At 45.8% G+C, this 27,063-nt stretch overlaps 1 protein-coding gene across 2 annotated transcripts in view; it reads right to left on the reverse strand.

The window, feature by feature from the left end:
- LOC127001464 (spermatogenesis-associated protein 1-like) overlaps window positions 1-26,692 on the reverse strand; it is a 45,416-nt gene extending 18,724 nt beyond the window's left edge. The window contains exons 1-3 of one of the 2 annotated variants that reach the window (XM_050865999.1): window positions 26,093-26,692; window positions 10,013-10,237; window positions 8,585-8,861 (exon numbers count right to left, since the gene is read on the reverse strand). In XM_050865999.1, the coding sequence (XP_050721956.1) occupies window positions 8,585-8,861; window positions 10,013-10,237; window positions 26,093-26,155 (565 nt within the window). In that variant the 5' untranslated portion in view covers window positions 26,156-26,692. Of the gene's footprint in view, window positions 1-600; window positions 2,065-8,584; window positions 8,862-10,012; window positions 10,238-26,092 lie in introns of those variants that run through there. The other variant, XM_050865992.1, reaches the window with a different exon arrangement.
- Between the last annotated feature and the right edge of the window lie 371 nt (window positions 26,693-27,063).

Here is a 27,063-nt window from a genome sequence, read left to right on the forward strand (position 1 = left end):
GGCCACGGAAGCAATATTAGTAATAACAGACTTGGCCTTGGCGAAAACTAGGTAACCATGACTTAAATATGAAAAAAAAAGTTTCTACTCAAGGTCTTATGAATGATCATTTTCATGCTCACTTGTTATGTCTACAACGAGATTTTTTATTTTTATATCACATGAATACACACGACACTCCACTGACTGCATCACCAACGCTCTTGGTGACGAACGTTCAGGAGTAAAGCGAAGCTTCACGACACACACACACACACACACACACACACACACACACACACACACACGTGCACAATTAGTGAACATATGCATGTATACATGCACACGTGTTCACATAGTACTTGTGTGCAAATCTGCACACACACACACACACACACACACACACACATACACACACACAGCGTGATTTGAAGCAAGAGAAAATCATTTTAATGAAGGCAAAATCTACACGAACACTGAACCGAATGAGTTGCCAAGCCATCTACAATTTTGATTACTGTTCTTTGTGGCCCCATATCACTCACACCTCACAACCCCCACCATCACCACTACCACCACCACTACAACCATTGTCGAAGCTGCTGTGGTGCAGGACCTCACCTCTTGAGCGCTTGTTGATAACTGAGCAGGAGGACCGCGTCGTAGTCAGTCTCCCCCGCATCGTATGGTCCTGTTCCCAGACTCGTGTCGCCCCGCCCACTCACCAGCAGATCCCTCCCTCGCCTCCCTCGGCTAAACTCCAAGTAACTTCTTCGTCTGTCGCTAAATCGCCTGGCATCGTCTTCGCTTCGTCCCCCTCTCAGTCTCCCAGAGTTCCCTAACCTTTTATAGTTATTTTTGTTGTTTTTATTGTTGATACCGTCCCTTGACCAACGTTCAGTGCTGTCTTCATATCTCCTCTTAGAGTTCCTGCCCATACTTCGACTCCTCATTAATTTTTGCTTCCTGTATTTGTTTCTTTCGCTCGTTGGGTCGTAGCTGCCTCGCCTCATCAATCGGAGGTCACCATTTACCAAGTTCTTATTGTTCGCTCTACCTTTGCTTCTGTCTCTTCCCGACCTTCCTGCAGTCTGTCCGTTACTGTATCTTCTGTAGGCGTCTCCGTTAGATCGCCTCCTCTCGCCGTCACTCACCACGTACCTCTCACCTTCCCATCCTCCTGTCCCGCTGCTGCTCGTCGAAGGATTCACTGGCTCCCAACTTCCGCTTTTACTTCTTACGGGTATTCGACTTCCGTTTCTTATTTCTTCATTTATCCATTTTTCACTATGTCTTCTTTTTATGATGTATTTTTCATCTCCACTGTTTCCTTTATCAATTTGTCCTCCTTGTTCATCTGATATTCTTCTCTTTATTGGAACGTTTGATTTCCGATATTTTTTCTTCATGTTTTCCCCTCCAAGTGCATCCTCCTCTTGTCCTCCCTCTCTCCTCCGTCCGTTTCCTCCTATTCCTCCAGCTCCTCTGACCATTTTCGGTTTCATGGGCTCTCTCCTCTTGAGTTTTCGTTCATATTCTTCATATCCATATTTTCCGCCTCTTTTTCCACCATTTCCATCACCTCCGTTTGTTCTTACTCCTTGATCACTTCCCTCTTGTCTTCTTGCATCGAATTCTTCCTCTCCTTGACTTTCTTCAGTTAACTCACCAGTTCTTCCTTGGCTTTCAGTGTATCCTGATCGATAGATTTTCCCTCCTCCCCTGAATTTTCTCTCTCCTCCTCCTCCTCCTTCGTCGCCTGATACATCTCCATTTCTTTTCTCATATCCTTTTCCAACTTCTTTAGGACCTTTTCCTCTTCTTCTTCTTCCTCCTCTTTCTGCTCCTTCCGCTTCAGTGTAACCCTCGAGGCCAGCTTTAATGTTCCCTTCATGAGCTGCTTCAGTGCTTCTCTTTCCTCGTCTTCCCATAACATTTTCAAGACTGCCACGAGGGCTTCCTCCTCCTCCTCCTCCTCCGCCTCTTCTTCCTCCCCTTCCTCTTCCTCTATTTCCTCTCCTCCATCCTTCTCCCCTTCCTGCTCCTCCATCTTCTCCCCCTCCTTCATTTCTTTGTCCCCAATATCCATTTTCTTCTCCTGTCACTCCTTCCTCTCCTTCATTTTCTCCTCCCCAGTCCTCATATTCTCTTCCTGCTTTTCCTCGTCCTTCTGACCCTGCTATTCCTTCAGTTTCTCCTGCAGCCTTTTCTCCTCTTCGTCCTCTTCCTCCTCCATTTCCATCTATTCTTCCTCCTCTTCGTCCTCGTCCTTGTCCCCGTCTTCGGCCTCGTCCTCTTCCTCTTCCTTCTCTGCTTCCTTCATCCCCTCCTGCTCCTTCCCCTCCTTCGTTTTCTTCTAACCAGTCGCCATGCCTATCTCCTCCTCTTCCTACTTCTCCTTCCTCTCCTTCCCAATCCTCATCTCCTGCAGTTTCTTCTCCTCCTGCATTTCTATTTATTCTTCCTCCTCTTCGCCCTCGTCCTCTTCCTCCTCTTTCTCTTCCTTCAATTCTTCCTGCTCCTCCTCCTCCTCCTCCTTCGTTTTCTTCTCCCCAGTCTCCATCTACTCCTCCTTCCTCTCCTTCCCAATCCTTATCTCCTGCAGCTTCTTCTCCTCCTCCATCTCTATTTATTCTTCCTCCTCTTCGTCCTCGTCCTCGTCCTCTTCCTCTTCTTCCTTTTCCTTCTCTGCTTCCTTCATCTCTTCCTCTTATTCCACCTCCTTCGTATTCTTCTCCCAAACCTCTACCCACTCCTTGTCCATCTTCTACTTCCTCTCCTTCATATTCTCCTTCCCAATCCTCAACTTCTTCTGCAGCTTCTCCTCCTCCTCCTCCTCCTCCTCCTCCTCCTCCTCTATTTATGTGTATTCTTCCTCCTCTTCGTCCTCGTCCTCGTCCTCGTCCTCGTCCTCTTCCTTCTCTGCTTCCTTCACCTTTTCCTGCTCCTCCACCTCCTTCGTTCCCTTCTCTCCAGTCTCCATCTATTCCTCCTATCACTCCATACTCTTCTCCTCCATATTCTCCTTCACCTTCTTCTTCCCAGTATTCAGTTTCGCCTGCAGCTTCATCTTCCCCTTCTCCTCCTCCTCCTCCTGCCCCATTTCTATGCATTCCTCCTCCTCTTCGTCCTCGTCCCCGTCCTCGGCCTCGTCCTCTTCCTCTTCCTTCTCTGCTCCCCTTATCTCTTCCTCCTCCTTCCCCTTCTTTATTCTCTTCTCCGTCTACTTCTCCTCGTCCCTCTCCCTCTTCCTCTTCTTCATATTCTCCTTCCCAATCCTCATCTTCTTTTGCAGCTTCTTCTTCCTCTTCTCCTCCTCCTCCGCCTGTTCCTCCTTCATTTCCATTTATTCTTTCTCCTCTTCGTCCTCGTCCTCGTCCTCGTCCTCCTCTTCTTCCTTCTCCTGTTCCTCCTCCTCCACCTTCTTCGTTTTCTTCTCCCCAGTTGCCATCCACTCCTCCTCCTTGTCCTTCTCCTCCTTCCTCTCCTTCATATTCTCCTTCCCAGTCCTCAACTTCTCCTGCAGCTGCTTCTTCTCCTCCTCCTCCTCCTTCTCCTCCTCCTCCATTTCCATTTATTCTTCCTCCTCTTCGTCCTCGTCCTTGTCTCCGACCTCGGCCTCGTCCTCTTCCTCCTCTTCCTCTTCCCTCTCTTTTTCTTTCTCCTGTTCCTCCTCCTCCTTCGTTTTCTTCTTCCAAATCTCCACCTACTCCTCCTTGTCCTTCTCCTCCTTCCTCTCCTTCATAATCTCCTTCCCAATCCTCATCTTCTCCTGCAGCTTCTTCTTTCTCTCCTCCTCCTCTTCCTCCTCCTCCGTTTCCATTTATTCTTCCTCCTCTTCGTCCTCGTCCTCGTCCTCGTCCTCGTCCTCCTCTTCTTCTTTCTCCTGTTCCTCCTCCTCCACCCTCTTCGTTTCCTTCTCCCCATTTGTCATCCACTCCTCGTTGTCCTTCGCCTCCTTCCTCTCCTTCATAATCTCCTTCCCAGTCCTCATCTTCTCCTTCAGCTGTTTCTTCTCCTCCTCCTCCTCCTCCATTTCCATTTATTCTTTCTTCTCTTCGTCCTCGTCCTTGTCTCCGACCTCTGCCTCGTCCTCTTCCTCCTCTTCCTCTTCCCTCTCTTTTTCTTTCTCCTGTTCCTCCTCCTCCTTCGTTTTCTTCTTCCCAAGCTCCATCTACTCCTCCTCGTCCCTCTCCTTCTTCCTCTCCTTCATATTCTCCTTCCCAATCCTCATCTTCTCCTGCAGCTTCTTCCTCCTCTCCTCCTCCTCCTTCTCCTCCTCCTCCTCCTTCTCCTTCTCCATTTCCATTTATTCTTCCTCCTCTTCGTCCTCGTCCTTTCCCCCGTCCTCGGCCTCGTCCTCTTCCTCTCCCTTCTCTGGTCCTTTCATCTCTTCCTCTTCCTCCACCTCCTTCGTTTTCTTTCCAGTTGCCATCCACTCCTCCTCCTCCTCGTCCTTTTCCTCCTTCCTCTCCTTCCCAATCCTCATGAGCTCTTCCTTCTGACCCTAATATTCCTTCGCCTTCTCCTTCCCAGTATTCAGTTTCTTCTGCAGTTTCTTCTCCTTCTCCTCTTCCTCCTCCATTTCTGTTTCCTTCTCCTCGTCCTCGTCCTCTTCTTTCTGTTCCTCTTCCTCCTCTGCTTCTTACTCCTCTTCCTCTCCCACCTTCTCTTCCTCTTCCACTTCCTCCTTCTTCTCCTCCACCATCACCTCCTCCACCTTCTTCATTTACTTCTCCCCAGTCTCCATCTATTTCTCCTCTTCCTTCTCCTCCTGTCCCTTCTTCCTCTCCTTCATTTTCTCCTCCCCAATATTCATCTTCTTCACCGACTTTTCCTCCTCCTGACAATTCTACTTCATCTCCTTCTTCATCCTGGAATTCAATGTCTCCTGCAGCATCTTCTTTCCCTCTTCTTCCTCGTCCTTGTACTTGTCCTCGGCCTCGTCCTCTTCCCCCTCGTCCTCTTTCCTTTACTCCTCTTCCTCTTCGTCTTCCACTTCCTCCTCCTCCTTCATTTTCTTCTCCCCAGCTGCCATCCTTTGCTTTTCCTTGTCCTTCTCCTCCTGTTCCTCCTTCCTCTCCTTCATTTTCTCCTCCCCAATCCTCATCTTCCTCACGTGGTTTTCCTCTCCCTTCACCTTCTTCCCAGTCTTCGTTTCCTCTTGCATCTTCTTCTTCGTCTTCTCCTTCATTTATATTTCTTTCTTCTCCATTCCCTTGCCCTTTTCCGTCTCCTCGTCGTTGTCCTCTTCCTCCTCTTCCTCTTCCTCTTCCCCTACCTCCTCCTTCTTGCCTTCCACTTCTTCCTCCTTCTACTCCCCCTTCTTCATTTTCTTCTCCCCATTCGCCACCTATTTCTCCTCCTCGTCCTTCTTCTGTCCCTCCTTCCTCTCCTTCATCTTCTCCTCCCCACTCACCTTCTTCATCCCCTGCTTTTCCTCCTCCGTCTGATCCTGCTGCTCCTTCACCTTCTTCACCGTATTCATTTTCTTCTCCAGCTTCTTCTTCTCCTCTTTCTCCTCCATTTCTATTGCTTCCTCTTCCTCTTCGTCCTCGTCCTCGGCCAAGTCCTCTGCCTCTTCCTCTTCCTCCTCTTCCTTTTTGTCTTTCATCTCCACCTCCTCCTCCTCCTCCTCCTCCTCCACCTTCTTCATTTTCTTCTCCCAAGTTTCCATCTATTCCTTCTCCTTGGTCTTGTCCTTCTTGTCCTCCTTCCTCTCCTTCATTTTCTTCTCCCCAATCCACATCTCTTCCGGCTGATCCTGCTTTTTCTTCACTTTCTTCCTTGCCTTCAGTTTCTCCTGCAGCTCCTTCTCCTCCTCCTTCTCCTCTTCTTCCTTCATTTTTTATTGTTCCTCCTCCTCCTCTTCGTCCTCCCCCTTGCCCTCTTCCTCGTCCTCGAAGTCCTTTTCCTCTTCCTCGACCTCCTCCTTCTCCTTGTCCTCCCACGATTTCTTTTTTTCTTCCTGTCCCTGCTTCTCCTCCTTCCATTTCTTCTTCGTTATCTTCAAGCTCTCCTCCTGCATTTCTTCCTGTGTCTCCATCGTTCCCTTCATTTTCTGCTTTTCTGTCTCCATCTATTCCTTCTCCTGCCACTCCTTCCTCTCCTGTATTTTTCTGGAGACTTTCTTTCTCGTTTGCCTCGTCTCCTTCCGCGATATCCTCCTCTCCTTCTTTACTTCTTTTTCTAACGTCTCTTCCTTGCCTTCGTGCTTGCTTTCCGCCTCTACTTTTACCTCTTCCCTTTTCTTCTCCTCGGCTTCTTCCTCCAGTTCCAGTATTCCTGTCGGTTCTCTCATCGTCTGCAGTGTATTGCAAATCTCTTCCTTCTCTTGAGTCACTTCCATCCGTCAGTGTCCCTTCTTGGTCCGTCAAGGCGCTATCTTGTCTGATAAGATCTCGTCCGCCCCTTTCTCCATCAGGATATTTAGAACTATCTCCATTAGCATCATCTCCACTTCTATAACCTTCCCTGCGTCTGTTTGAACCGCCTCGAGACTGTCTGACATGTGTTCCGTTTCCTGCCTCGCCAGTTTCTCCATCTCTAGCGGCGTGTGGCTTCCCGTTTCTTGTACCACTGTCTCTCTCGTCCTCTCCGCCTTCCCTTCCGTGATCTTCGTTGGCGTGGGATTTATCCTGTTCGTTGTGACTTTTATCAGGTGCACCACTGGAATGTAAAGCTTCATTAGTAGTGGTCTCATTTTTGTTGTTAACGTTATCACCTCGTACTTGCTCTCCTTCTTTGTCTTTTTCTCCTACATCTGCCTCGTCGTGACCTTGCAGTGCTTCCTTCCTGGCCAGTTTACCTCTCTGTCGTCCTTCAGGTCTCTTTCCTCCACTTTCTCTCGATAAAGTTGTTCTCTCTTCTGAACCTGAAGCTCCTGTGCTCGTTCCTTCTCTCTCGCCTTTATCAGTCTCTCTGGCTTTATTTACACGGCTGTCTCCTTTCCTTTGTGCATCTTTTACTTCCGTTCCTGGTTTATCCTTTCTAACCACTCCTTCTTTCTTCTTTACTATATTTTTTCTTTCCTCATCCTTCGTTTTTGACCTTCCTGTATCTTCCCTTGACATACTGCTTTGTTCTTCCTTCGTTTTGCTTTTTCCTTCATCTTCCTTCACCCTACTCCTCCCTTTGCTCCTGACCTGCCTGTTTGCCTCGGTGTTCCCGTCACTGAGACTGTCACTACTCGGGATATCTCTGTCGTTTACCAGAGTCCTCCCCTTTCTTTTGTGGCCAGTTTTCCTTCGGTTGCTCAACGCCTCTGCTTCCTCCAGGTCGTCACTTGTCATATCCATGCCATGTTCACGAATCAACAAGCTCCTCTCACCGCTTGCTCTTCTCTCCTCTGCCAACTTAGCCATGTGCATCCTTTCCTTCCGTCCCTCGCCGGTTCCCCTGTCTATTATAAGCACCTCCGTCCCGTCTATCACGATTACCTCCCCTCGGTCACTCTCCGTCTCTAACTCCCCGTCAGCAGTCCCGTCCTTGTCTGTTGTCCCCCCGTCGCTCTGTCCGTCTCCTCTCCTGTCCACTCGCAGCAGCACCTCGCCGTTACCACTCCACGGTGGCTCCTCCTCCATCCTAGCGTCCCCCCACCTGTCCTCCGGCACCAACCACCTCCTCCCCCCATGGCTTTGTCCCCACCCTCTACCCCCTTGTCCCCCATCGTAGCCTGTGAAGGGAAAGGTATTCGATTAATGACTTACAGCAGAAAAGCCTCTTTGCCAAGGGTTTACATTTTGGCGTGAATTTTTTTTTCCACCTGTAAAAAAAAATGCAGATGGAAAAAATGTATTTAGATGTGTACGAATACTGCTACATACTTTGAATACTTCGACATGCAAGCACTACGGAAAAAAAAGCCTTTGCTGGTATTGTTAAAATGCACTAATGGGGAGTAATTTAGTTTTGTAGAGAGTAAAGTGTAATATTGAGTAAATGTTTGGCCAATTTGAGGAAAATGAATGAAAAACACTAGGACAACATGAACTTTTGCACACACACACACACACACACACACACACACACACACACAAACATGAACTTGCTCAAGCCTAACAGCTTACCTCCTGGTAGTAATAACTTAATTACAGGTAGGAGCAAGAGCCTTCAAGATAATTACTCCTTCAGGTAAAATAAAACTCCACCCTCTCCCCAACCTGCGATCTGGCCTTACGCCGCCCCGCGACCGCCACTTGAAACAGTTTAATTAATCCCGCCATGCAGACAATCATGGCGCACGTTGTATTTAGCTCAATGATTAGATATTAGTGTTTGTATTAGTATTTTTATATCAATAATTAGTGATTATTTTGTGTCCCTGTTTTTTAGCTCTACGTTTACTTTGTCTTTTGTATATGTTTGGTATAATTTTACCATTGCTGCAACTTTCCCGATTATTTTATTTTATGTCACCTTTCAATTATTGACTGATTGATTTATTGGGGTATGTAGTAATGGCGCTGTCAGCTTTCAACCAAACTACAGTTCTTCATTCCTTTATCGCTCCTTCTGTGCCTCAGTTCGCATGCACGCTTTCACAACCACGAGGACAACAAACAATCCAAGTCAAACACAAAACCCACTCACTAAGCGAACCTACCTCCATCACTCTCCCCGCCCTGACTCCTCTCGGCATCTTCGGGCTTCAGGTTGTTCCCGTGTCTCTGGAACAGCTCGAAGTGTTGGAGTCTTGAGGAGAGCCTTGAGTTGGCGCCGTGCGAGTCTGACATCTCATTGTCGGAGGCTATCAGGTTGGAGAGGCTCGGCGCGTACCTCAGCAGCTCTTCACTGATCTCCAGGATGTGGATCTCAGGCTCATCGGCTTGAGGCGGAAGAAAGTTCTTGACTTTGACCACATACTCCTGGCGGGGCTTGACCTGTGGGGCGGCGAGGCGGTGGTGACAGTCGGGGGAGGACGGGGTGGGAGGGGAAGGCGGATAGTGACCATTGATGACAAGCAGGGAAGGACGGAAAGGGAAAATAAGGTAGAGAGGAGAGGGAAAGCGAGACGGGAAGTTACAGGAGGGTAGGGAGGAAGTAAGTGTAGGGACAGAGGCAAGTGAGGTGAGACACTGAAAGGCATGGAACACGAAACTCAATCTGCATTGAACAGGTACACTGTAAAACACACTCATAGGATTATTTAATTGAAAAATAAGCAAAAATTGCTGATTATTAATTAAGTTCCAGTATTTTGCATAAGCCAAGATAAATAAGGATTTCAACGGCTTCCATCACTTACAGATTATCAAATGTAAATCAGGTTTAAAAGTAGAAAAAAAAAAAACTAAGATTTTGAATAGTAGTAAACTCAAAAATATTCCATATTGTTACTTTATAATGTGAATTACATAAAATTGGATAGCTTGATTTTTCATGTGTTTTGACACTTCATATAAATGGGAAAACAAAGAAAAAAACTATAGTGACATCTATATTGGCTGTAGTTTTCCAAAGTTTCCCTCTTGTGAGCGGTTTTCTACAACAACTTTCAATGTTTTGTCAGTCTCCCTTTTCTTTACCGTTTTCTATCGTTTGTGTCTTGCTCTGCTTGTAGGGGGTATCTTCGACATTATTATTACATAAACCAGAGTAATAGAGGGAGATTTATGATGACGATAGTGATGACGCTGATAAAGATACTAATGATAATGAATCGTAATGATGTTAACGAAAATGATGTTACTACTACTACTACTACTACTACTACTACTACTGCTGCTATTACTGCTACTACTACTACTACTACTATTACTACTACTATTACTATTACTACTACTATTACTATTACTACTACTATTACTACTACCACTACTACTACTACTACTACTACAAATAATAATAATAATAATAATAATAATAATAATAATAATAATAATAATGTTGCTGCTGCTGCTAATATTACTGCTGCAGCTAACATTACTACAACTAAGTGATAGCAGTAAACAGACGTAAAGAAGTGCTCATGCCACAAATTAAACTTTAAAATAAATTCTCAGCCCTCTCACTCAGATATCTAACGTCTTACCTGTGTAAAGTTCCTGCCGACACACTTGATGTAAACGAAGTGCTCGGGCAGGTCATCGTCTATCAGCTGACCGCGGAGTTCTTGCCTCAGGTCAGTCAGGGTCATGTCGTGGGGGACCCTGATGAAGCCCGCCGACACGGTTTCCTCGACCACCGTGTTTCTGGCCAGCCTCCTGAAGGGGATCCATTTGCTTTGCGGCAGGATGTAGACGTGGAGCTCCGATAACTGGAAGGAGAGGGAGGGGGTAACCCGAGCTGAAGGGAGACTCTTCATGGCAAAGTTAACATGATAAGATCCAACTGTACGAGAGAGTTTTATTATAGTAAGGGTGACATGCTTAGATCTGAACTGATGAAAAAAAGTAAAAACACGGGAGACATGATAAGACCTGACTTAAAAGGAGACCAACCTATCAATGGTGACTTGATAAGACCAATCTGTACTGAAGAGACTGATCATATCATTGTTGACACGAGATCAATTAGAAAAAAGGAGGAGAGGGGGGGGGGCCCTATAACAGGATAGCTGGAAGGAGAGGGCAAGAGCAATATAAGAAAATCCGTCTGAACAGGATAAAGACTCATCATCTCTTGAGTGCTATGATAAGATCCCTCGACCGCCTTGTAATTCTTTCATATTGATCGCGTCCGGCGTCACGTTGCTCATTTGTCCTAACACGCTACGGGGAGGGAGGGTGTGCGAGTGGAGGGAGGGAAGGGAGAGATGGCGGGGCGTGAGGAAGACCTATGAGAAGGAAGGGGGGAATAGATCTAAATCTAGTATCACGTGAAGGAAAGGGACAAGGAGTGCAAGGGGGGAGAGGAGGGGGAACATTAGCAGATAAAGGTCTGGAATGGGAATCGTACCACTGACCTAGTGAGGCCCAAGCTGATAATATATTACTAGGTATTGAAATAGTTTAGTGCAAATCCACGTAGGTGAAGAGAATGTGAAGGAAATGAACGGTCAATGATATAAAGAAAGATGTAAAAGGCCCAATATCATGAGGTAGCCGAGGGAAAATACAAATAAGATGTGCCCTGTGGAAAGAGGTTTAACGTGGGAAGGCAAGTGAGTTTCTGGGCGCAGGAAGCGGAGTTAAAATTAAGTGCCGGGGATCATGCAACACCAGCTCTCGGCCCAGCACAAGACGGAGTGGGATAAGCTTGTAATCTGTTTGCCAACACTCCGAGACGCACACAACCTAAGTATTTTTAACTCCGACGGGTAGGATATTCTAGGAAGCTGGGCCTGTGACCTAAATATGTCGAGGAATTATAGTTCTGCCCGGCTGTCATAAGACTGGACGAGTGGTGTGTTTTTATCCACGTTAGCTGTGGCATAAGTGCAGCAGGAATTGCGTAGAAGCCAAACTGCGTGTTGTGAATATTAAGATGATCACGAAGTAGTTGGTTGGGCTGAAGGTGGAGGACAAGGGTACAGCAATACATAGGAATACATAGGAAGAACAGACACCAGAAGACCTGTCGGTCTATGGCGAGGGTGTCTGTTTACTACCGCTACTACTAGTAATCTACGTGTGGTAGTACAGGACAGAACAGATGAAGGCTCCTCCCCACCCACCTCTCCCTCCGGCAACATGCCGGCATGAAACAGTTAGAAGAGAACACCATGTGCCTTTAAGGAAGAAAGGGACATGGACATTTTTACAGTAAAGAGAGAAATAAGAGGAAATTACTACCCTTAACTTACGCTACTGGGGACCTAGGCTATGGGGGAAAATAACATGCCATTAGGTTGTAGTCGTGCTGCAATCTGCCTGACACATACGAAAAAGGGTCAGTAAACAGTGTATGTCGTTGATTCTCAAAACATTATAAAAGCTAGTATTTAACTGGACTCCTCACGATGTAGTGAGATGTAGTTTCAGGGGTTACAGGTAGAGGCTCGATCCTCGTTTACTTCGGTACGGGTGTACGCTCCAGTATCATGTTAACCTTACTGTTTCCACACCTCACTCAGCAGATGTATGTTGCGAACATTAAGTTTTTTTTCTTTACTCTGTTGATAACTTACGCTACTTGTAATCTAAGCTGTGGGGGAAAACAATATGGCTTCAGGTTGAAGTTGTGCTGCAGTCTGCCTGAAACATACGAAAAATGGTCTGTATAATCTTATATCCCTGAAGTACTTATCCAATGAAAACTTGAAGCTATTAATACTCTGTGCGCTAACTACTGACGGTGGGAGTCTATTCCAGTGATCGACGACTCTATTACTGAAAAAACTTATGCGCGCCAGTGCGTTACGTCGGTTTCCCTTTAACATCATACCGTTGCTGCGTGTTATTGTGTTGGTGTCTCTCTGAAATAGACTATCTGGCTTAATGTTTTCGAATGTAATAAGGATTTTGAACATTTCAATAAAGTCCCCTCTTACCCTTCGCTTTTCTAAGGAAAACATATCTAAACGCTTTAAACGTTCGTCATATGACAAGTTTCGGAGCGCTGGAATTTGTTTGGTTGCTCGTCGCTGTATCTTTTCTAGCAAAACTTGATCTTTGATATAGTTCGGTGACCAAAACTGAACGGCGTATTCTAGGTGTGGTCTTACAAATGCTAAATATAATCTCTTCATAAGTTCGGGTGATTTATAATCAAAGTTTCTTGAGATTAATCCTAACATCATATTGACTTTTTTACTCGCCGCAGAACATTGATCACTCATTTAAAGAGTGTTACTGATAATGACACCAATGACTCTCTCTCTCTCTCTCTCTCTCTCTCTCTCTCTCTCTCTCTCTCTCTCTCTCTCTCACGTGGGACGAGGTATTGATGGGTTCATAGTGAACTGACGGCCGTGATGGAAGTGGTGGGGGTAGTGGCAAAGCGGTTGCGGTATTAGTAATGGTGGCTTGCGAGTCTTATACTGGTGGTGGTGGAATGTTGAGGATAGATTTCAGTATTGATTGTGGTGGTGTTGGCGATATCATCTTTACCATGTGATTACAGCAACATGTGGGAGTAGAGGCGCAAGGGAGTATCATACAGCGAAGAGAAGGAATGTGAGGCAGAGCGTGTGCCAAACCAATAAACCATATATGAAAATAAAATATTCAACAAGGGCCAGTTTGTGACACGAAGAGCCCTCCAATCGCCCCGCGCAGGAGAACCTTAGGCGGGGAGGAGGAAGTGTTTACGAGCCAAAGAAACGCCTCCCGGAAGATATTGAACTGTTTGTCATGCGGAATGGTATACACAAGTCGATGTTCGGATTAAGCTGCTGCGGTAAATACGATAACTTTCTATTTCTGTCTGTTTGTCTGTCCTTCTATCAATATTTATAAATCTATCAATGTCTATCTACCTATCTATCTATTTATCTATCCGTATGTGTTAATATGTTAGTCCATTTATATGTGCCTTTCTATACGTCTATATGTCAAATTTTCTCCATGTTTGTCTATCTTTGTCTGTTCGTCTGTTTTTGCTTCTCTGCTTGTGTATCTATCTGGCTGTATGTTTCTCTCTCTCTCTCTCTCTCTCTCTCTCTCTCTCTCTCTCTCTCTCTCTCTCTCTCTGAAGCGGCGGGAAAACGCAAGAAAACAATAAGATGAACCGGAAAAACACTAATCCCTAACAAAGCGGCCCCTGAAAGCGCCTCGTGCGTATAAATCATCGTATAGAGCCTCGGCCGTGCGCAGTAATATCAGTCGTAATAAATAATAGGACGAGCTTTGCCTAATTTTCACTCGTATAAAAGCAACAATGTGTTTCAGATTAATTTTTACGCAGCAAGTTCTGGAGCTGCCTCGCAATTCTTCGTAATCACACCGCCTAGACGAATTTACAGCCCCATTTTGTATATAATGTATAGATTATGTCCTAGAGGCCCCTGAAAAGAGAAAATGAAGGGATGGGTGGATGGTGGATGAGGGTGGATGGGAGGTAGGAAGGGATGGGTGGAAGAAAGGAAGGTAGTGGAGAGAGAGAGAGAGAGAGTCTTACGTAACATACAAAAATACTGATTCTCTCTCTCTCTCTCTCTCTCTCTCTCTCTCTCTCTTTAAGACAACGTCCAAGGAACAGTAATATAGTTTTTATAAGAAAAAATAGAGATATTAGTGCAACACTATGGCTTGTCTAGTTAGGGGCACACAGACAGACAGACACACGCACACACACACACACACACACACACACACACACACACACACACACACACACACACACACACACACACCATAATTACATAAACATATCTGTATCTATATATTCAAAGCTATTTATTTATGTCTACTTATTTAGCAATCTATAATTATCTATCCATATGCTTGTCTATTTACCAAACTATCTGTCTTCGACACTGCCGGTTTAACAATGTATCAATATCCATTTATCTATTTAGGCCATCAATTCATCTTTTTTTCACATGCGTGAAGAATGACCTGCATCTTATCAGGAAGCAATCAAAATGCAAATTAATGAAAATGTACACTTATCTTGGTAGAATCTTTAACATCCACCAGTACCTATTATATCTACCTGCCATACCACCAGTAATATTAACGTGATTGTCTCATTCTCATACGGAAAGAGGTATAATTACGTAACTAATGCCAACTCATAAGTCAGTGTCATGAGGGAGTTGCAGAAACATTATGAGGAAGGTGAGGGGCGTGGTGAGAGTGGGAGGAGGGAAGGTGAGGGGCGTGGTGAGAGTGGGAGGAGGGAAGGTGAGGGGCGTGGTGAGAGTGGGAGGAGGGAAGGTGAGGGGCGTGGTGAGAGTGGGAGGAGGGAAGGTGATGGGCGTGGTGAGAGTGGGAGGAGGGAAGGTGAGGGCGTGGTGAGAGTGGGAGGATGTAAGGTGAGGGGGTGGTGAGAGTGGAGGAGGGAAGGTGAGGGGCGTGGTGAGAGTGGGAGGAGGGAAGGTGAGGGGCGTGGTGAGAGTGGGAGGAGGGAAGGTGAGGGGCGTGGTGAGAGTGGGAGGAGGGAAGGTGAGGGGCGTGGTGAGAGTGGAAGGAGGGAAGGTGAGGGGCGTGGTGAGAGTGGAAGGAGGGAAGGTGAGGGGCGTGGTGAGAGTGGGAGGAGGGAAGGTGAGGGGCGTGGTGAGGGAGGAGGGAAGGTGAGGGGCGTGGTGCTTGTGGGAGGAGGGAAGGTGAGGGGCGTGGTGAGAGTGGAAGAAGGGAAGGTGAGGGGCGTGGTGAGAGTGGGAGGAGGGAAGGTGAAGGGCGTGGTGAGAGTGGGAGGAGGGAAGGTGAAGGCGTGGTGAGGTGGGAGGAGGGAAGGTGAGGGCGTGGTGAGTGGGAGGAGGGAAGGTGAGGGCGTGGTGAGAGTGGGAGGAGGGAAGGTGAGGGCGTGGTGAGAGTGGGAGGACGGCAGGTGAGGGGGGTGGTGAGAGTGGGAGGAGGGAAGGTGAGGGGCGTGGTGAGAGTGGTAGGAGGGAAGGTGAGGGCGTGGTGAGAGTGGAAGGAGGGAAGGTGAGGGCGTGGTGAGAGTGGAAGGAGGGAAGGTGAGGGCGTGGTGAGAGTGGAGGAGGGAAGGTGAGGGCGTGGTGAGAGTGGAAGGAGGAAGGTGAGGGCGTGGTGAGAGTGGAAGGAGGGAAGGTGAGGGCGTGGTGAGTGGGAGGAGGGAAGGTGAGGGGCGTGGTGAGAGTGGAAGGAGGGAAGGTGAGGGGCGTGGTGAGGTGGAAGGAGGGAAGGTGAGGGGCGTGGTGAGAGTGGGAGGAGGGAAGGTGAGGGGCGTGGTGAGAGTGGAAGGAGGGAAGGTGAGGGGCGTGGTGATAGTGGGAGGAGGAAAGGTGAGGGGCGTGGTGAGGTGGAAGGAGGGAAGGTGAGGGCGTGGTGAGAGTGGAAGGAGGGAAGGTGAAGGGCGTGGTGATAGTGGGAGGAGGGAAGGTGAGGGGCGAGGTGATATTGGGAGGAGGGAAGTTGAGGGGCGTGGTGAGAGTGGCAGGAGGGAAGGTGAAGGGCGTGGTGAGGTGGGAGGAGGGAAGGTGAGGGGCGTGGTGATAGTGGGAGGAGGGAAGGTGAGGGGCGTGGTGAGAGTGGGAGGAGGGAAGGTGAAGGGCGTGGTGAGAGTGGGAGGAGGGAAGGTGAGGGGCGTGGTGATAGGGGGAGGTGGGTAGGTGAGGGGCGTGGTGAGAGTGGGAGGAGGGAAGGTGAGGGGCGTGGTGAGAGTGGTAGGAGGGAAGGTGAGGGGCGTGGTGAGGTGGAAGGAGGGAAGGTGAGGGGCGTGGTGAGAGTGGGAGGAGGAAGGTGAGGGGCGTGGTGAGAGTGGAAGGAGGGAAGGTGAGGGCGTGGTGAGAGTGGGAGGAGGGAAGGTGAGGGCGTGGTGAGAGTGGGTGGAGGGATGGTGATGGGCGTGGTGAGTGTGGTAGGAGGGTAGGTGATGGGCGTGGTGAGGTGGGAGGAGGTGAGGGGCGTGGTGAGAGTGGGAGGAGGGAAGGTGAGGGCGTGGTGAGAGTGGAGGAGGGAAGGTGAGGGCGTGGTGAGAGTGGAAGGAGGGAAGGTGAGGGCGTGGTGAGGTGGAAGGAGGGAAGGTGTAGGGCGTGGTGAGAGTGGATTGAGGTAAGGTGAGGGGCGTGGTGAGAGTGGTAGGAGGGAAGGTGATGGGCGTGGTGAGAGTGGAGGAGGGAAGGTGAGGGCGTGGTGAGAGTGGAGGAGGGAAGGTGAGGGCGTGGTGAGAGTGGAAGGAGGGAAGGTGAGGGCGTGGTGAGAGTGGAAGGAGGGAAGGTGAAGGGCGTGGTGAGAGTGGAAGGAGGGAAGGTGACGGGCGTGGTGGGAGTGGGAGGAGGGAAGGGGAGGGGCGTGGTAAGAGTGGAAGGAGGGAAGGTGAGGGGCGTGGTGAGAGTGGGAGGAGGGAAGGTGAGGGGCGTGGTGAGAGTGGAAGGAGGGAAGGTGAGGGGCGTGGTGAGAGTGGAAGGAGGGAAGGTGAGGGGCGTGGTGAGAGTGCGAGGAGGGAAGGTGAGGGGCGTGGTGAGGTGGGAGGAGGGAAGGTGAGGGCGTGGTGGGTGTGGGAGGAGGGACGGTGAGGGGCGTGGTGAGAGTGGAAGGAGGGAAGGTGAAGGGCGTGGTGAGAGTGGAAGGAGGGAAGGTGAGGGGCGTGGTGAGAGTGGAAGGAGGGAAGGTGAAGGGCGTGGTGAGAGTGGAAGGAGGGAAGGTGAGGGGCGTGGTGAGAGTGGAAGGAGGGAAGGTGAGGGGCGTGGTGAGAGTGGAAGGAGGGAAGATGAGGGGCGTGACGAAGGTGAGTGGCGTGTCTGAGGTGAGGTAGAGGGGAGGAAGAGTGCGATGTAGGGAAGGGAGGCAAAATAAAGAAAATGTCTCATAAATATGCGATAATTGCTTCCCATAAGGCAAAAAATAGAATCGATTAGCAACTCCCTCAGTCCCTTTGTTGTCGTCAGTTCCTTCCCTGATGAGGAGGAGGAAGAGGAGGAGGAGGGGAAGCCAGAAGAGAAAAGGGAAGGAGAGGATGGACGTGGTAATGAAGGGAGGAAGGGGAATGGAAAAGGTGGCCAAGTCGATGCTTTGTTCTGCTCTAAATCCTGATGTGGGAAAATAATGTGAACGGCATCAACTTGACTAAAAGAAAATAGGATGTGGATACACGTAATAAACAGACAAAATTGGCAAAATAATACAGCAGACATGGATGAAATTACCGCTTTTACTATATTACCGTACCAGAAAAATATATAGAAGTAAGAAATTTAGAATATTATATACAGCTTACACGGGGTTAGATTATTCAACTTCGTACCATTATCTGACAAGGTAATTCTCTCTCTCTCTCTCTCTCTCTCTCTCTCTCTCTCTCTCTCTCTCTCTCTCTCTCTCTCTCTCTCTCTCTCTCTCTCTCTCTCTCTCTCTCTCTCTCTCTCTCTCTCTCTCTCTCTCTCTCTCTCTCTCTCTCTCTCTCTCTCTCTCTCTCTCTCTCTCTCTCTCTCTCTCTCTCTCTCTCTCTCTCTCTCTCTCTCTCTCTCTCTCTCTCTCCGTGGGGGTGACCACAGCGCTCGACAGGAAGACGTCAGCTTGTCATTAATACAATTTTCGCATTTTTTTTGGAGCCGGTGTATCATCAAGACAGGGGGAGCTCGCAGCACAACTCTTGTAACAAGCGAAAAGATTATATACGAGGGGAAGGAGGAAGGAAAGTAAAAGGAAGAGGGTGGAAGGCAAGGGGCGACAGAGCAAGGTCAAGGCCAAATATATTAAAAAGACATTAAACTTTATAAGACCGGTTTCATATTTATTTCTGTTAGTCGCAAAAAAGAAAAAAAAAGAAGCGGTATTTTGATTTTCCAGCTATTTTTATACTTGGCCAGACGACAGTGTTTCGTATCACTCCAAAGGATTTCAAATTTTAAAGTTCACTGATGCTAGATAGTTGTTTTGTACATCTCCAAATTGTTCTCCATTAGTGTGATCAAAAAGTTAGTAAAAGGAATGGCGGTAAGAGTAATAGCAGCATCAGCAGTGGCCACAACAGTAATGGCAGGGGTGGGAGAAGTGGAAGCTACTTAGTTCGTAGCATTAGTATTAGCGGGGGCAGCAGCAGTACTGGCAGCAGCACTAAAGCATTCCCATTAGTAGTGGTAGAAGTATCTACGAACTTCCTGCCACTCTTAACCTGCTTCCTCTAATTTGATCTTAGTATAAATTCCATTTTCCGGTTTGGCGGGATGCTATGCCAGGAGAGGTGCTACCTTGTTACCTTTTGTGTCCTGCTTTCAAAATTTCAGGGATAATACTTTCCATTTTTTTCTCTATTCATGAAGTACTTCATTCCTTGTTCATCATTTCCTCCACTTTATTATTCCCTATACAGGCTTGCTAAACTTCTTAAACGAGGGAAAACTAACTGAAGATGACGATGACAATAAATGGCTCACCACTTTATTTATTTATTTATTTTTTTTACATTTCAAGCTATATTTCTTTCATTAAATTTGGTATATCAAGGACAGACTGAGACAAGATGTGATTTGAAAGGAAAGAAAATAATTTAAGTATTCAAATATCTAATCTTATTAATATAAAATTCGCCAGTACAAAAATAAATACATCCTTCCTTGATACATGATTATTATTCCTAAATCTTGTATCCCTTCCTGTTTCACTTCCTCTGCTTAACATGTATTTGCCAAGCAAAGTCTGGGCTCATTAAATTCAACACATCCGATGATCATATTGCATGTACGTACATTGCCATCATCGCTTAGCATGCATGATTACGCCACGAGAAAATTCTAACGCTGCATTAATATGCGAGAGCGGCAGAGTTTTCTTGTGATTCTTTGATCCCTGAGTGGGCATCGGCAAATATATATATATATATATATATATATATATATATATATATATATATATATATATATATATATATATATATATATATATATATATATATATATATATATATATATATATATATATATATATATATATATATATATATATATATATATATATATATATATATATAGCTGTAGCCGAGCAGTCAGCGCGCTGACGCAACGATTTTGGACACCCGGGTTCCTATCCTGTCATACCTTAAAGAGCATGGTGCAACCGAAACAAAGCGGCTGTGTCACACACACACACACACACACACACACACACGCAATGGGAGGCGGTGGCTAAGTGGTTAGCGTGCGGGCTCGGCGTCCAGGAGTAGTCAGGTTCGAGTCCTGACCAACGCTACACGCAGGATTTTCAGTCACCGCTGAGTGGCCCAAGACGACCCACATGCTATCACACACACACACACACATATATATATATATATATATATATATATATATATATATATATATATATATATATATATATATATATATATATATATATATATATATACACACACACACAGAGAGAGAGAGAGAGAGAGAGAGAGAGAGAGAGAGAGAGAGAGAGAGAGAGAGAGAGAGAGAGAGAGACGCAAAGTAGAAGTGAGACAGGAAGGGGTACAAGCTTTTGGAAAAAAAATGATATAATCAGGGAAGGGATATATTTATTTTTTGTTGAAGTATATTTCATATTAAATAAAATCATAATAATTATTGATTACTCAGAGAAGCATGTTTTCCTCAAAAAATAAAAAATAAATTCAGTCTGTCCTTAGTATATCAAATATAATAAAAGAAACGTAGCTTGTAATAAAAAGAAAACACCTGAAAACTGATATGACAATGATACATAAAATTAATGAAAATACAATGGAAAAGTAAGAGATAAAACAAAGGAACAGGTCCAAAACTACTTGAACAAGACAAAGTAAAAATAGCACACAATGCATAGGTATGGAATCTTGCTGCAATCCGTATTCAAGAGTCGCGAGCGGCGAAATGGGAAAGATGTATTTAGAAGTAAAAACAAAAAACTCTCCTTCCTGTACTTGACACAACGGCAGAGTAAAAAATGTTCAAGGAAGTTGATGGTAAGGATGTGGCACCCGGAAAGTAGTGTCTTCCCGGAGGTCTCAGCTACATATACTATGAGAAAAGAACTCACAGCGAGCGACTTTGCGGAAGAAAAAAAATCAACAGATATTGAACGAAGAGGAAGCGCTTGCCGTTCATCGTCGTAATAACACATAAAAGTTTGGTGCGGAAACAAAAATTACACTGGGAGTAAATATTATCTAAAGAATTATGTAACAGACATGAAAGGACTCCTGCAGCATTTGGACCTCGTTAAGTCATGTTACTGTTGAAGCCAAGCGTATAATCGACTAATCAACTTTAAATTAAAATGGCCAGAGACTTTGCGCATTTCATAATATTTAGAAAACCAAGCCAAGATACTGGACTTCTTCCTTCCTGTTCTTTGACCGCAAATTGTCTAAAACACTTAATAATAGGTAACTGTAGTACGCCCCCCGCATTGACTTTTAAAAGGATTCAAGCTCTTCAAAACATCGCAGTAACAAGCAATTTTAGCTATGCAAGTATCCAATTCGGCGCGAATTACAGAAGGGGCGGAAAGCCTTGACCGACGTTTTACTCCACTACCTTGGTCGATTACGTTAAAAGTTGACCTTATTTACCCTCATGTTCTTGCCATATTTCGACAATAATTGCAGTTTTCGAAGTATATGTTACTATCGGAAAATTCTGAGCAAAGTCTGGGGGAGAATTTCGGCTGACATCATCGGTCATTCATAGAACCTGATTCTGTCAAATTAAGTCATAACACAACTGGATCGGTATGTATCGTCTATTATTTTTGAGTGTTTCTTTAGTGTTTCTTTACTCTGTTCAAGTTTATTTTACTCCTTGTTTCTTAAATCTTTTCTTGCTTGAAGGGAGTGTGTTTCTTTTTTGTTATTGTTGGCAACTAATGATTTTTTCTCAACATTATGAATTTTCTTTGCGATTACTTTCTTTTCAACTATTTATTCCCATGCTAAGTCACTGGTACTCAGCCCTTTCCCCTTCACATTCTTTTTTTGTCGTTCCATGTTTAGAAGCAAGCCTAACAACAGCATGAGAAAGCAACTTCTTTGTGTAAATAAGGCTAAACAAGGTGTGTCGCTTGCCTTCATTACTCTTTCCAAGAACAAAGTTCGAGTGGAAGCACCACTTCGTCCTCTTCTCTCATTTTCCACTTGGAGTCTCTAATGAAAGGACATTCCCTTGAAAAGTTCAGTAATCGAGCCTCGTGTCTGGATTCCGTGACAACACTACATCATCTCGCTGCTCTCTACTCCATATTTATCTTTCCTCCTCCTTTACTCTTTCTTCCTTGCTTTCATTCTTTTCTGTCTTCAAACTCCAACAACTGTTTTCCTTCTTCCACACTTCCTTCATTTCATCTTCCTCTTCTTCTCTCTTGCTTATCCTTTCGACCTTTTCCGTTTCCGTTGTCTCCCCGTCTTTCATAGTTGCTACATCTGTCTGTGATATAAGACTCTCTCTCTCTCTCTCTCTCTCTCTCTCTCTCTCTCTCTCACCCCCACACACACAGCCTTCGAGCAAAGACAATAATACTGTTGCTATATCTTTTAATCTCCCGACGCTCTGTTATCATTCCGACCCGGGACGCCCACCGAGTGTCCGCGGGTTTCTGCCACACAAACTGCTTCTGCTATAATTTCTGCCATAAATCATAAGCTAGCAGTCTTGCGAGTCACTCCTGCATGCTATTCCACTGATGATTTACCTCCACAAGCCGTCAGAGAGACCCGTTTATTTCTTCGTGTTTAGTGTAACCCAACTTAGGGGTCGAGCTGGCCTATACATGTTATTCCCTCGATTGGAGTTTGGGATGCATTCATAGGTTGTAGCGGGTTCAAACAATCGCTTCTCTTATAAATGAGCGTGATTTATGTTTTTTTTTTTTTTCTAAAGTAGAGTTTTTCTATGCTTCGACATGGATTTCCTTTTAGTAACGTGTCATCCCAGGCTGTAAATATAGCACCTTATGTGTCTTATGTGCTAAGTAACGGCTAGATGCAACAAGAATTATAGCGACAGCAGGAATATCTCAAGCAGTCGCTTTTACATAATTCACTTCTACCTGCTTCTGAATCTCTGGGAACAGTCACGAGAATTATAGCGACAGCAGGAATATTTCAGGCAGTCGCTTTTACATGATTCACTTCTTCCTGCTTCTGAATCTCTATGATCAGTCACGAGAATTATAGCAACAGAAGGAATATTTCAGGCAGTCGCTTTTTCTTCATTCCCTTCTTCCTGCTTCTGAATCTCTGGGAATAGTCACGAGAATTATAGCGACATCAGGAATATTTCAGGCAGTCGCTTTTACTTCATTCACTTCTTCCTGCTTCTGAGTCTCAAGGAATAGTCACGAGAGTTATAGCGACAGCAGGAATATCTCAGGCAGTCGCTTTTACAAAACTAATTTCTTCCTGCTTCTGAGTCTCTAGGTCGGAGTCTAGGAATAGTAACGAAGATGCATTTGGTGTTGATCTTCGGGCGGGAAACTATTTTGCTTTAGTGAATGTAGTGAATCGCTTGTGAGCATTAGTTGCAGTGACTAGGGATGGAAGGTTGGTTAGTTATAGTCGGCCAAGGCTGACGTAAAAATAAGGAGAAATAAACAAATCCTTGAGCATTGCCTCCGCTTGGACCCGGTGACCTCCTCTACATCGAGCAGCAGGGCCCGTCACAATACCTTCCGCTCCAGAAAAATTGATAAAAAAAATATATATATATAAGTCAGTTGGTAATTATCTCTTTATTTATCTCTCGACTTAATTGTGTTTATATATCCATCTATCAATGTATCTGTATCTATTTATCTATCTATTTCCCAATCTATCTATTTATCTAACTATCTATCCATATATCTATTCACCCATACACATCGATGAATATCCCTGCCCTGTGTGTGTATATTAATACATCCATTTTCATTTTTGATGTATATTTTAATTTACTTATATATTTATTTTTGGCTCTTACAATTCATTCTGTTTCAGCCCATCTGTATGCACCTGTGACCTTTAGGAACGAAATTCCCGCCACAGGCTGCAGGAATAACTCACGGTATGAAAACAAAAAAGTTGCAATGGACAGAAAAAGAAAAAGAAATGCACCGTGCAAATGCAATCGCAAGCTAAAAAAATAGTGAAAACTGCCTGGTCCTCCTAATAAAAAAATAAAAAAACCTGTTTCAATAGCCGTGAAAATCAAGACGTTACATGCGAACACGAACGTCCTTGAACATTTTGCGTAATGATGTATTTTACGTTATATTTTCAGTCTACTAGAAGCGATTTATTCAGCAGGGGAGAAAAAGAAGGTAGCTGTAAAAAAAAAAAAAAGTATCGAATTAAGGAAGAAGTTAACACATTCACCACAGAGTAAGCTTCAAGAGGAAAGATATATCTGTAAGACTACTTCAGACTAGAAACGCACGGAAAAAAAAAAATAGTATGACCGCAAGTAAGTAAGCAGGATATCATTATGAAAGTACTGAGCAAGTAGCGAGAGATAACAACTGCCATAAAGCTTCGAGACAAAAGTACTACATATATTAAAATAGTATCATGTCTGCTTCTGGCGTAAAAATATATTGCGTGTAGATAATCCCAAGAGAGACAACCTACAAAAACTCCTTGCCAATACAGTTCCACTTCTTTTTATTTATACTTACTCAGGTTAGTGACCCTTCTTCCCTTCCTCCCTCTTCCCCCCCTTCCCACGGATTCCTCCCTATCTTCCTGTTCCTCCCTACCACCAGGTGTCCCGATCATCGCATTAATAACACGTACACACAGAGTGGGTCACCGTATTACTGCAACACCCGCATGAACATAATAAGCCCCCACCTGCCACCCTTCCCACCTGTCTCCCACACACTACATTTATTTTACTCTCTCTCTCTCTCTCTCTCTCTCTCTCTCTCTCTCTCTCTCTCTCTCTCTCTCTCTCTCTCTCTCTCTCTCTCCCTCCACATAAACACACACACACACACACACACACACACACACACACACACACACACACCTAAACAAAGAAACACTCTCCCCCTCTGAAACTCCCATTGTTCTCCAATAAAACCTCAAGACGCAAACATACTCGGCACGCAGCTATATTTTGGGACGATCTCTGATAACATTGTCATTTACACGCGGTTACGAATACATGTTCATAGCGGGCACGCGTTTGCAGGCACGCACACACAAGCACAAACACAAACAAACACTAGAAGTCTGTGCGTCAATGTTCCTCTCTCGCTCTCTTCTGTTTACTGCTCCTCCCCCTCCCTCCCATACAGGCCTGGCCAGTGCAAGATCGACATGCTCGTCAAATATTCATGACGACGCATTGGCTTGACGTCGGAGAGGCGCAGGTGACTGGCCACATACACGTGTTTTCTGTCACCGTGGCATGCAACACTGAAAGTTGGAGAGAAGTGCAAGGGCGAGGGGATGAGGAAAGCAAGGAAACAAAGAGGATATTCGTGTGGGCCAGTGAAGGGATATTGTGACGTGTGTGGCTGACGGGCAGAACCAAAGGCAAAACATTTTAGAATTGTGAAATAATGAAAGCGCCCTTGTGGATTAAATGTTTCATGCTCTTCGTTTGTTTGATCTGCCTTCATTTTATTGTGCTTATTCTTCGTCTTGAAAAAAAACTGAAAAAGATTATGAAATATATTTTCTCTCTCGATCTCTCTCTCTCTCTCTCTCTCTCTCTCTCTCTCTCTCTCTCTCTCTCACACACACACAAACAGAAACACGCACACGTCACAAAGTCTAATGGATTTATATTACATCGATCATCAACAAGAATTCTTATTTTGGATTGGAAAAATATTTTATTTTATGAGAGTAGGTCAAAGGTGTGTGTGTGTGTGTGTGTGTGTGTGTATATATATGTGTGTGTATGTGTGTGTGTGTGTGTGTGTGTGTGGAGCACCAATTACACGAATTTTTGTCGTTGGTCCCCGCGTGTCGCCTCGCCGGACTATAAAACACAGCACGCGTGGACGATACAGTCACGGTTGGACCAATATGACAATAAAATATTCGGGCGTCCGGTGAGTTGGAATATACATTTTTCCACAACGGATTAACAAAAATTCCCTCGAATTTGTCCTCCAAGATTTTTCGCATGATACAAAGTTTTGTGATTCTTGCACAGCAGAAAAAAAGAACAAAACGCAGTGACATTTTTCCATTGCTCAAACCATTCAAAAATAATTATACTTTTATATGCTGCCGTTAATAACTTTATGGTAACAACGGGTGACTCTTGACTATATACAACTATGATATGATAACACTATGTTATGAATCCACAGAAACACTTCGGTCTGAAATACCTTTGTCACCACCCCGTCAGTATGTATGATCGCTGGCCTTCCCTTCCCCGTAACCAAGAGGGCTGTCCCGTCACTAGGAGCATTGCCCTCTGGTCCACGGAACTTTAAGTACGGGCCAGAGTATTGAGTCGCGACAGACTACACAGGTTGCCACCTTCTAACAAGTGAACAACTGAGTACCAGACGGCGTGACGCACACAGCTCTCACTACTATAAAGAGGTTTCCAAATAGGCCATGACGGAAATGCTAAAAATTGGGCAAGTAAAGTTTGAAAAAAATCTACTCCTGCTACCCCGCCGCCTCCCCGAACAGCTTCACTCACAAGGTCAGATGGAGTGTTGGTGTGGCGCTCCTCGGCCGCGACTTGCTTCACACGGCGATGCATGGTGCCGTGCAAACCCTCAGGGCACACTGCTAGACGGCCACTGAGGGTCACAGTCACACCGCGTCGCCAGGCTGGGTCACCACTCGCTCATGACGTCATGTGACTCACAACGATAAACATGAGCTTCATTGCATACCACTACATCCTCCTGGACCTCTTTGGAAACGTTGTTGATGATTGTCAGTTATATTATTGGTCACACACATAATTTATCTCTTGAAATTACAGTAAATTGTTATCTTTCCCTTTCTGCACGCCATCCCATAAGTTTCATCATGAATCAAGCGACTTGACACATTTCTGGAGCGACACGTGGCAGACAGCGACAAATTCACGGCACTTTTCACGGTAACCAAATAAAGGAAAAGTATCTCAGTGATATGCTCTCAAAGACCTCCTGACACCCCGTCTTCAGGAAGGCTTTACAAGAACTGCCCCGCCGCGGCCCGCGGCCTCACCCACCCCGGCCCTCACGCGGCTGACGGGGCACACAGGACGCCACAGCGGGTGGTGGCGGCGGAGCCATGCTCACTGAGTGGTCCCTTCACTGAGAGGGCGAACTTGCCAGCTGACGCAGCTTTGTTTGTAGTGTTACCATAGCGACGGCGAGAGGTCCTCCATCAACCCACTTATACCCTGGCCCCGGGAGCACGACGGGTTCACTACTGTGGCACGGTGTGGCGGCATCTACTGCATGGGGGGAGGGGGGGCATTACGGACACGGATGTTAGCGAGGGAATGCACATGCAGGAGGGCGATGACAGGCGGATTAGCGTACTGGCTGGATGGGGAAAGGGTGGGGAGGAATGCATGGTGAGGGTGGAAAGTGCGGCGGGGTATTGATCATGTAGTAGTTCCCAACACTTGAGAGTCATACAAAAACACTCAGTACACACGTCCGCCCCCTT

The sequence above is a fragment of the Eriocheir sinensis genome, chromosome 2, assembly GCF_024679095.1.
Source record: "Eriocheir sinensis breed Jianghai 21 chromosome 2, ASM2467909v1, whole genome shotgun sequence".
NCBI lineage: Eukaryota > Metazoa > Arthropoda > Malacostraca > Decapoda > Varunidae > Eriocheir > Eriocheir sinensis.